The sequence below is a fragment of the Andrographis paniculata genome, unplaced genomic scaffold (genome assembly GCF_009805555.1).
Source record: "Andrographis paniculata isolate CXL003 unplaced genomic scaffold, ASM980555v1 Contig52END, whole genome shotgun sequence".
Classification (NCBI taxonomy): Eukaryota; Viridiplantae; Streptophyta; class Magnoliopsida; order Lamiales; family Acanthaceae; genus Andrographis; species Andrographis paniculata.
The window spans coordinates 5,057,321-5,069,455 of record NW_026137587.1 but is presented as its reverse complement, the minus strand read 5'-3'; the positions used below and the strand labels follow the sequence as shown (position 1 = coordinate 5,069,455).

Here is a 12,135-nt window from a genome sequence, read left to right as displayed (position 1 = left end):
CACATAAATAATTATTTAGACACGGCTGATCTCAGATTGGGTTGCAGCATTAGCATATGATTTAATGATTAAATGCATTAATAGTTACTATGCCTCTTTTTAGGGTGCGTTTGCTTTCGAAATTTTACAATTTTCGGTGCGCACTGCTTTTAACGAAAATATATATTCTTTGATAAAAAATAGTACTGCTCCATCCGTCCCGGTGCAAGATTGTCGTTTAGATTTTTAATATTAGTATTATAATGAGTTGTAGTGAAAAAGATGAAAATGCTTTTGTTAGTATTGTGTAATAGAAAAATAATGATATTTGTGTAATATAGTGTAAGTTGGAAGGATATTTATTATGTTAGGTAGGAAAATGATAACACTACGGGAGTATTAGTTTTAAATGATCATATTTTTTTATGAAATAATATTTAAATTCAAATTTAGATATTAAAATAAATTTCAAAATTTAAAACATATATGTTTTAAATTTTGAAATTTATTTTAATATCTAAATTTGAATTTAAATGTTTTAAATTTTGAAATTTATTTTAATATCTAAATTTGAATTTAAATATATTATTCATTAATAATTATTTTAATATACATCATATTCAATGTTCTTTATTTATATTCTAAAATTATTTTTTTAATTTTATTTAAATTTTTAGAAGACTTCTAAAATATATCTGAACACCATATAAGTTACTCCTTCAGTTCTATAGAGATATATATATATATATTTCATAACTTGAGAATTTTCTTATTTGGGTAAATATCCTGTTGAATATTTCAGGTCTATATTTTTAGTTCTATCGTCATGTTGTTTTAATTTGTTTCATATTTTTAATTTTTTAATTTATGTATGTATATATTTAATTATTTAATAATCATGTTCCTTCTAAAATTTTGAATGCGAGATAGTATAAAAATTATTAACTGATTGAATACGAAAAGTGCAATAATTCTTAAGATTCGTGCCGGCTTGGGTTAAATAGAATATCTCCCTTTCAGAATCTCCAAAGCACTAAATAATGACCAAGATATCATGTCTGCTACACTGAGACACTATATAATTAGTAGATAATTAAGAATATATTAGTAAAAATAAATATTTTATAATATAAATAATTATAAATTAAAATTAAGATAATTAATTAGTTTAATTAAAATTTAAAAAAAATAAAATTTAAAAATTTAAAATAAGATTAAAGTGTGTAATCATTTTTCAAAAAAAGAAAGTGACATGATATGTGGGACGGACATAAACGGTAACTTGGACATGGTATCTGAGACGGAGTGAGTAGTTCATATCGCATCCTTTCCATGAAATATTACCTTGTTTTATATTTGTCCTTTTTTCCCGTCGAAGATAATTAAGGTGAATTGTAAGATATATTAATTTAATAATAGTTATATATTGGCTCTGTTTAATTTTAGCGTATTTTAACTAATTTTTTATTTTGCAAATTATAAAATTCTATAAAAACATATTAATTGTCCATAAAAAATACTATATTTAATTATTATTTTATAAAAAATAAATAAATACAAATGGTTCGTTTAGTTAGAGTTTGATATTGTTTACTTTGATTTTAAGAATTGTTAATGTGATTTTTTTAAAAAAAATAATAATAATACTCCATATTTTATAGAAATTTAAGTGAGATTTTTGGAAATAAATTTTATATTATATAATAATACTCCATATTTTATGTGTGTTTGTTTAATAAGATTTTTGGAAATAAATTTTTAACGTGAGTTATAGAAAATTGTATAGATAATATAAAAATAATGAATGTGTACAGTGTATTATGTCCTACGTAATTTGTCCCTATTTTCTATTTTCGTCCGTCCCACATAACTTGTCTTTTCTATTTTTGAAAATATAATTATGCATTTTAATCGCATTTTAAATTTTAAATTTTATAATTTTCTTAATTTTAATTAAACTATTTACATATTTTAATCTTATTCTATAATTATTTTTACTAAATAATAATTAGTTTTATTAATATACTTTTTAATTACTTACTAATTATATTTTACTTAAATTCTCGTATCTACAGTAATACACATATTACATGGGACGGAGGGAGTAATATTTTTGGGAAAACGTGAGGAGAAAAATTGTAGAAAGAATAAAAGTTTACATGAAAAGGTTTGCATAAATTTATTTCATTATTGAAAATTGTATGAAATACGTACCAAAGATGCGTAGTTTTATATAAATTTGTTTTTATTTTTTAAAACATTTTGTGAGTAATATATCTATTCATAATGGTAATGGTATGTAGCATTTTGTATTTTATGTATTGTGTTGTGAAAATAAATAATTCGTTTAGATAGGAGATTTATATATATATATATATGTTTCAATAATTTATTATAGTGTTATTTAATACAAGTTATTAGTCACATATTACTGTGATTAAATATATATTATTTGTAGATGATTTATAAGTTGTTTTCACAAAATCAAAATAATAAAGTCCGATGAATTTAATTAATTATATGTAGTGTGATTTCGTATAAATTAATCTCTATCTCCATCATTAATCTTTTAAACATTATCTTATCTTACCCTAATTTGTTTATTACATAAAAATAGAATTGATGATTGCTCACAAGTAACTATACGGTAATGGTCTCACCAAATTGTTTTGAATAACAATTCATATTAGTCTTAGGTGCAATAATTGAGCAACCCTATCATAGTAAATAATTAAATAAAATGAAATAGAAAATTGATGTTCTATTTTCATGCTTATTTTTTAAAAATTTTGTCATTAGTTATTAAGGATGATTATATGTATATATAATATTACATCAAATTCCTTATTGTTATTTTATTTTTACAAAATATTATACCAAATATTCAATATTTTACTACATCTAAATTTTTTCATAAGTTTAAAACTCTCTAAAATGCGTCTATAATTAGTAATTACCTGGGATTTTTATTCTTAATTCCAAACAATGATTATTTTGTCACTTCATTTATTTTATGATTGATTTATTTACAATAATAATAATAACAATCGGATATTTATGTATAATTAAGCTATCATCAATTTATTTACCACCGAAAGAAACATCACACTACAAGGTTGTCATTGGTTGTTTGCATGTTAATTTTTTAATACTATCTCCGTCCCTTAACAATTTATTCATTTTTTCATTTTGGTCCGTCCCATAACAAAGTATCCGTTTCTTTTTTTAGTAATTGTACCATCTACCTAACATTACAAATACCCTTTTAATTTACAATATATTACACAAATGTCATTACCTTTGTATCATACAATACTAATAGAGTTAATTTAGTCTTTTTACCTTTATTTCTACTTTATCCCAATATAATACTAATATTTCTAAAATCTCGTGCATAAACAAAATTGATAAATAGATTGGGGACGGAGGGAGTATTAATTATTATATCAAAGTACAAATCGATAAAGTATTCAATAACATTTTTTAGAGTAAAGTATTCAAATATAAAGATATTTTTAATGCAAACGCAAAAACCAAATAACAACTTTACAGGAGAGAAAGTATATGTTTTTTGTTATTTAAATATTAGTATTTATTAGCATATTAAGCTATCATCAATTTACTATATAATATTTTATAAATATATATTTATTAAAAATGATGTAATATATATGTATATTAGAAATGATAAAATTTAAAGTGTGTTTGTTTGGAAGACTTTTTTAAACTTTCACTATTCATCCAAATTTTCTCTTAAAAAAATTTCAAATCAAACACTTATTTTTTATTTTTTATATTATACTAAATATTAATTTTATATTCAAAATATCACATCAAACACTTGTTTATATCACATTATACAACTATTTAAGCCCTCCAAAACACAGCCTTAATTGGATAATTCACAGCCAATGAGATTCAAATTCTATAGTAAATAATTATTTAAACAGCGTGTTAGTGTTACAGTGCACCTCACAGCACCATAGCATTACCGGCATCTACTCCTCTGCATTGATACATATATATACATATATTATTTCCCTGCAGTTCCTCAGTTACACCGCCATCATTTTTTCCACGCTCTTTCTTAGTAGTTAATGGTTTAACTGCACCAATCCGCAGGCACATTAACCGATTCTGAATCACCGTCACAGGAGAATGACGAGCTACGGCACAATCCCCACGTCTTCGGGCGCCGGAGTTGACCTCGAGTACATCTCACGCGCTAAGGAGCGTCTGAAGGCCGGCCTCGGCACGCGCCGCCCCTGGCGACAGATGGTGGAGCTCCACAGCTTCGGACTGCCGAAGTCCGTCCACGAGGCGGTGGAGAGAGTCAAGGCGAACGTCGCCTTCTTCCGGATGAACTACGTGATCGTCGTTCTGTTTATTCTGTTCCTCAGCCTTCTCTGGCACCCGATCTCGCTCATCGTCTTCCTCGTCATGATGGCGGTGTGGTTGCTGCTCTACTTCCTCCGCGACCAGCCGCTGGTGGTTTTCGGACGGTTGATTTCGGATCAGGTGGTGCTGATAGTCCTGTCGCTGGTGACGCTCGTCGTCCTCTTCCTAACCGACGCCACAATCAACATCCTGGTGTCGCTGCTGGTCGGAGTGGTGGTTGTTCTCATCCACGCCGCCGCGAGGAAGACGGACGATCTGTTCGTCGATGAGGAAACCGGAGGATTATTGAGGTCAGCCGGCGCTACATCTCCTTCTTCCTCTTAAATTAACTTCAAATTAATCTTCCCCAATTTATCTCCCACGGTCTCTGTTGTTGATTGAATACTTGATTTGATTATCTGTGCATCCCGATTGTGATCCTTTGTTTTAGGAAGTTTGTTGTATGAATCGTATGTGTATTTATTCACTCTATACAGCATTTTTCCAAACCTTTTAATCCAACTGTTCTTATCAAATATTCTTCCAGCTCAATTTCCTTCTCCTATTTTGATTATCCTGTTAAGATCCATCTGCTCCATATATATATAAACTCCTTTGAAATTATTTGTACAGTGAACAAAACTTGTACTATATTATTAATTAGAGTTGGAGACTCTGAAGAGTTTCTTCAATCTCTAGAGTTTCCATTAGTATGAACATTGTTGATTAATTTGGCCTAATGTTTACAAGGAAAACAAAACACACAATACACTATATAAATTGTAGACGAAGAAGCTGATTCTTGAAGTTTAGCTTATAACTGAAATAGAAGCTCAAATATAACATAATGATATTAATCTTCTTACCTATCTATTTTTTCTTAGAGCTCTGTTGCTTAATTAATCTTCAATCTGTTCTTCCATTGTGATTAAATCATCTGCATATCATATTCCATGGGATCCATTTTTCTTGCAAGAAATCTATTTGATTGTGTTTGAACTTTTCTGTCTACTTTTGGGCTGTCTTTTATTTATTTTAAAAGTTGTATTGGGCTTAGCATTCCTATTTTATTTTTAATTTAATTATTTTCTGGGCCATTTATGATTAATAGTCCACTTCATATGTTGGGCCTAAATTGATACCCAAAACCCTCTAACAAATTTGTTGGGCCTAATTTGTTTGAATCATGCTACATCCATTTTACTGTTTTGCTTTCTATTTTGGCTTTTACACTCTATTTTAAATTGTATAATTTTGGTAATTTTTTAAAACTATTTTTCCTTTTTTTTATAATTTTATAAATTGTATTGAAATGGATAAAAGAAAAAAAAATAAAATTATGTGTAAATATAAAAAATAATTGTAAGATTTTTGGATATTCCAAATTAAAAATAATAGAAAAAAATTGGAATGGAAAGAACATGAATTCATGAAATACAATATTATTGTATTGTTAAGCTACTTTATAAATATATTAAATCATGTAAAGAATTATTAAATCATAATATAATTTTTAAAAATGCTTATATAGACAATAAATGCATTGCTAAACTACACAAAATTATCCAGCAGACTAGTGTTAAATATTGTACTTCAGCACATAACTTAGATTATTATTATTATTATTATTATTATTACTACTATCGGTTCATAAATAATTTAGATCGTTTCAGCATTAATGAAATATTTTAAAATTTTTATTATAGAACCATCATAATTTCTTATAAAAGAAAATATACGTCCAAATTAATGTTAAATCAAAAGACCAAAAAATAAAATCAAATCAAACTCAAATTCAAATTAAAAAAAACATATCTTGTATGCTAAAATATACTCCATCCGTTTATTTTCTAATATTTGCACGATTTTTTAGATAATTGTTTTTTTTTGTATAAATTGACAATTTTTTTTTTTTTTTGTATAAATTGACAAATTTGTCATTTATTATTATAAAGTAAAGATTAAAAGTAATATATGAATGAAGGGTGAAAAAAAAATAAATAAATAAAATTTGTATTTAAAAAAAGAAATAGAATAATAGTTATTGGACTTTAAAATAAGAAAATAGAATATTAATTTATGAACGGAGAGAGTTTTATAGTATTTTAACAAATTTTGTTGGCCCAAAAATCGATCAAAATCAAACAACAATTTTTTAAAAACCCTCAATTATCAAGCAACAACACCAAAAAGAACAACAAATAAGAACATCACCAAAATATTCTCAGACAAACTTATATAGACATATTCATCTACAGGTAGTTTACAAAACAATCAAACAGCATGTAAGACTTATAAATGGAGAAAAATGAAAGATAGAAAATTGATAACCCAGTTCGATCACCAATGACCTATACGTGCGGTTCCAATACAACTTCATTTAAAATCATCAAAGAACGAATCAGACATACAAAGTTACAGTCTCAAATGCTCTGTTTATTTGTGAAATTTTACCTCTCGATTTTACTATTTCAATTTTTTTTCTTTCTAAAAATCAAATTAAATACTCATTATTTATTTATTTATTTTATTACACTAAAATCTAATTTTACATTCAAAATATAATATCTTATATCATATCAAATAACTATTTCAATTCAAGATCAAAATCCAAAACTAAAACTTCACGAGTAAATATTCTGCTCTCTTGAATTTCCCAGGCCTCTAGCGGTAAGATTTCTAGCCTCACATTTCTGAATCTATAAATCACACCAAAACTCTTTCACCATGATCAGCACATCACAAGCTACGTCAATACCCCTCTGACAATCTTCAACAAATTCTACACCTCACCAATTTCACACTCACTCATCATTATTGAATTTCATACCATAAATCTTATTTTGCATATATTTAAATTAAAACAAAATAATATACGCATTTTTTTTTAAAAAAAAATGTAAAGAAATATTGTACATATGTTTAGCATGGAGTGAGAGTGACAGCCACTAAAAAAATAATCTATATGAGGCTATTATTATATTCACTTTTTTATTACTTGATAGTAATTGAGGAATATTTTGAATTATTTATCCACATTTCAATCAAAATTAGTTGCTTTAATAATTAATATTCGAAAACAAAATTGTAATTTAATTGGGAAATTTGTGGCATTTGTTTGAGGAACAATAAGTATCACATAATAATAATAATACATCATTTGTCTAAATAAATAAAATAGTCTTTGCTACCTTTGATAAACATATTAGGATGTCACAATAGTTCAATAAATAAATTAGTAGAGATGTCCCTCTTCATTTCATAGGTGCAGCTGATAATTATATCATCATATCATTATGGATTTCTCAAACATAGAGCTGCTGCCCTAATGTGAAAAGTCATTTTAGAAAAATGACAGAACAATGGTAATAGCAACAATATCTTCAATAAAAACATCAATCCTTAAGCTCAGATACATAGTTCATATCATCATCTCTAACCTGACACCCTAAAAAATGGCCTTACATACTTCACAAAAACTCCAGGCCCCAAGAACAACAAACAAACAAGAACCAATGGCAAGAAGAGAAAGAGGGTTAGCATATACTACTAGGATTGTGTGTGTATGTCTGTGTGTGTAAGTGTGTAACCAATCAACCAACTAAGCAACCCTACCTACTACTGGTTAACCTTGAGTAGAGGTGGAGGCAGAGCCTCATGATGCCTTGGCTTGGGCACAGGGATGCTCTCAAGCTTACAGTCCACCACAGACATCATCTGATTCTGAACCCCTCCTGTATTGGAATTGGAATTGTTCATCTTCTCCACAAGCTGGATTAGGATTTCCTCCATGTCTGCCCCATCCTTCCATTCATGGATCTCTGCTTTCACCAGGCCATGGTTCTTGCACAACAAATCCCACACTGGGAAGTTCTTCCTTGGCATCAGCATGTCCCCTTCCCTCAGCTTCAAACTCGGGCAGAAATCCCCACTCCCATCTCCCAAATAGATCATCCTTTTCTTGCTTACTTCCTTCGCCATCGACGCCAGGATCCTCTCTATGATCAGTCCCTTCATACATCATAAAATTTTAATTTGTTAGTGGAAGATCTGGTGGGGTCAACAACTCTGGTTTAGTTAGGTCAGGATAAGAATAATTCTTAGAATAAAATAATGCTAAGAATGAAGAATGATTCGATCTTGGGGATGGAGCTTTGTGTAATACCTTGCACATGTTAGGAGGACAGATGCCGAGGTTGCAGCCATGGGGGGACGTCTGGTAATCGACGTACGGAGAGATTCTCAGCCGACCTTGCTCGTCGATATGGCCTGGATTTGTGTTGATTTCACTGAAGCAATCCTCGATCCCTAAATGCTCTAGAATTGTCTCGATGAAGAACAGATTTGCATCGCTCACTATTCGAAGCTCACACCTGATTCATTCCATTCATTCATTATTGATCATCGAATCAATTCAACCAAATAACCTAACAGAAGAATTAGTTCATCGTTGCTTACCCTAGAGAATGTACGGCCTTGATTGTAGGTACGATTCGTGGATGAATCGGAATCCTTCGTAGAACTTCCTTAATGTCCTCCACACTCTTCCCTTGATTATGCACTTCCTTCATCATCCTGTCCTGCAATTTCCCCAAAATCCACGTTCATACCCAAACCACACTAAGAACACAACCAACAATCGGTGTTCGTACCAAACCAGAAAAAATGAATTAAAAATGAAACGCTAACCGACTCACCATTAACGGATTCCACGGCATAGTGGGGAGCAACTGGTTGAACAAATCGGTGAAACCGAGCTCGTCCAGAACCCAATTGTCGCTGTCCACGTCGATAATCGTCTTGTCGAAGTCGAACACCACCATAATTCCTGCCATTGCGAGAATTGGTGGAGGGGGAATTTTACCTTTAACCTAATGTAAAATTCAGAATTAAACTGCTGGTGTGTGTACAAAGAAATGGGATTTGAGGCCATATATATACAGTGCAGGTGCCCGCCATGGATCCCAGCAATCGTGGGTTTGTAGTGTGATCTCAAAGATTTGATGCGAAGGAATATTACGCTGGGGTGAATCTGGAAGGTAATCAATCTTCTCCATTCAAACTGCTATTTTCTTCCGCGGGTCAATCCTAGCCGTTGGATTAATCTCCATCTAGATAGATCCGTTAGGAATATTCTGTCCGGGTTGTTCACTTTTCGCATAAGCGTCAAATATTCCGTTAAAATACAAGCAATATTCCGTCAAGTGTTCATTCCCTATTCTACCCCTTGAGGTATATTCATGGAATTTGAGGTAAATCTTCTAATAAATCAAAAAAGGTTTCAAATAGTAATCAACTGTTGGACAAATTTATAATCTGTTTGATACAGAGAAATAAAAATATCTCTATTTTTTTTTTATTTGATTGGAATAAGAGAATTTATGATTGAAAAATAAATTATTTTTTATTCTCTTAATTTTATAAAATTAAAGTTTTTTTTATAATTAATTTTTATAATTTAATTTTTGTTTTTCTTTTATTTTTTTATTATTATTATTTAATTTTTGTAATTTTATATTATTCAAATTTTATAAAATATTATATCTAAATTATTATTAAAATAAATTATCAAACTAAAAATATAACTAAAAAATACAATAATATTTTCATATTTAATTTATCATTTTTTAATGATTTATATATCTTTTTTTAACAAATAATGCATATTCTATTTCTATTTTTACTTTGCTTTTTTTGTTTTATATTTCTCAACTAAATTATCTATTTTACCGAACAAAAAATCGATTCTCATTTATTCGCAATCTATTAGTTGAGATACAATTTTATTTTTTTTTTAAATTTGGATTTATTTTATCCTTAAAATTTTAGATTTGGACGTTATATGTATTTTTTATTTTTTTATTATTTAATATATAGATAAGTTTTTATTTTCTATTATTATATGTTATTGAAATAAAAAAATGCTTATATAAATTGTTTGTTTATTTTTATTTTAAATATACAAATTAGTTTTCATTATATATTTTTAATAAAAATTGTATTATTTTTTTTTAAAAAAAATACATATTATAATACTATTTAAATTAAACATTAATTTCAAATTATAACAAAATAAATCCAAAACAACCATATATTATTGTGGGTTTTTGTGTGCTGCGTATTTCAGATTATTTAAAAATATTTAAAACATGTACAATATAATATAATATAATATTTTTAATAGAAAATTCAAGTATTACTTTCTCGACATATAATATATATTTTGATCATATTTTAAATTTTAGTTAGATTAATCAATTATTTTAATATCAATTTATAATTATTTATATTATATTATGATTAATTTTACTAATATATTTTTAATTATGTATTGATCATATCCCTTTTAAATTGGTGTGTCTATGGTAATATATAATGTGAAAAATAAAAATAAATAAGCAAAACAACCCATCTCTATATTGTTTATAAATTTTCTGTGAAATAAATATTAAAATTTTAATATATAATTGGTAAAATAATAGTCGCAATTTCACATAAAGGTATATTAAAAATAAACTAACAAATTATTTATGGGTGGATGCGTGTGTAGATATTAATTTACATTATTTGGTAAAAATTTCAAACCCAAACAAACTTTAAATTAAAACAACCAATTATATAAGGGTGTGGTTAGTTTATTTTCTATTTTTTCACTTTTTGCTTTTATTTATTTTGCTTTTTAAGTAGACGTGGTTTGTTTACTTTGACTTATTTGTGTTAGATTTTTTATTTTTTATTTTTATTTTTATTTTTTAAAATTTTATTTAACAATAGTTTACTGTGGTGTCTTGTGAGAATCAATTGTACATTTCTATATGAAATCGAATGTTCAATATAATATTTATAAATAATAACCAAAGGGTTGAATAATAAAATATATATATATATATTAGAAAAATAAAAAAAAATTAGGGTAATTTAGCAGCCCATGTGTTGTTGTGTGAGGCGATTAGTATTGATGAGGTGGGGAGGAATTTAGTTTGGTAAGAATAAAAGTATATTACTCCATCTGTCAATTTATAATTTTCTTAAAGTATATTTGTACGAATTTTATAGATGATTGTCTTTTTTGTATCTTTTATGATAGAGTATAAATTAAAAATGACAAATAAATGAAAGATAAAAAAGTAAATTTTATGTTTTAAAAATAAAATAGAACCATAGTTATTGGACGTTCCAAATAAAAAAATAAGACATTAGTCTGTGGACGGAGGAGTATTTATTAATACTAAAAAGGTGAGATGCATTAATTAATTAATTAATTATTGTTGGATAATGCCATTAGCATGTAATTTCAATTTGCAGGAAGAATTATGAGAATGGGCATATATACGAACATATGCCAAACACAAGTGCTTCTCACTGATACCCTAATTTTGGCTTATGCTAAGGATAATATTCCATTTATTTTGACTAAAAGTATTTTTATTTTTACTTTTTAAATATGTATTTGTTTTTGTTAAATGGTTTTAAATGGTTTTTTTTTTTAATATGAAATATAAAAATTGTGTAGTTATATAAAAATAATAATTATGTATAATATAAATGTGTAGGTTGTTTTTGAAAAAAAAAAAAAAAAAAAAAAAAAAAAGCATTCTTGTTTTTTTCATTCAAATATTACTTTTTTATTACAGTAAAAGTAATTATATATTAATATCAAAATATTTTTTTTTATTAAAGCAAAAATAATTATATATTAATATTAAAATTATCTTAGATATTTCTATTAATTAATAAATGATTATTATTTATTAAAGTATTATAAAATTCCAAAGGAGT

The 12,135-nt window shown here is 27.1% G+C and overlaps 2 protein-coding genes across 2 annotated transcripts; one reads left to right on the top strand and one right to left on the bottom strand.

The window, feature by feature from the left end:
* The first annotated feature begins 4,137 nt into the window (after positions 1-4,137).
* Positions 4,138-4,873, top strand: LOC127254655 (PRA1 family protein F3-like). The gene has a single exon (XM_051279880.1). It carries the CDS (start codon positions 4,138-4,140, stop codon positions 4,699-4,701), a length of 564 nt encoding a protein of 187 aa, XP_051135837.1. The 3' UTR covers positions 4,702-4,873.
* Positions 4,874-7,722: 2,849 nt separating this feature from the next.
* LOC127254863 (inorganic pyrophosphatase 1-like) lies at positions 7,723-9,272 on the bottom strand. Its single transcript, XM_051280187.1, has 4 exons — positions 9,054-9,272; positions 8,815-8,936; positions 8,522-8,729; positions 7,723-8,367 (listed from the first exon to the last, which is right to left on the bottom strand). The coding sequence occupies exons 1-4, from the start codon at positions 9,189-9,191 to the stop codon at positions 7,975-7,977; spliced, it is 861 nt and encodes a 286-aa protein (XP_051136144.1). The 5' UTR covers positions 9,192-9,272; the 3' UTR covers positions 7,723-7,974.
* Between the last annotated feature and the right edge of the window lie 2,863 nt (positions 9,273-12,135).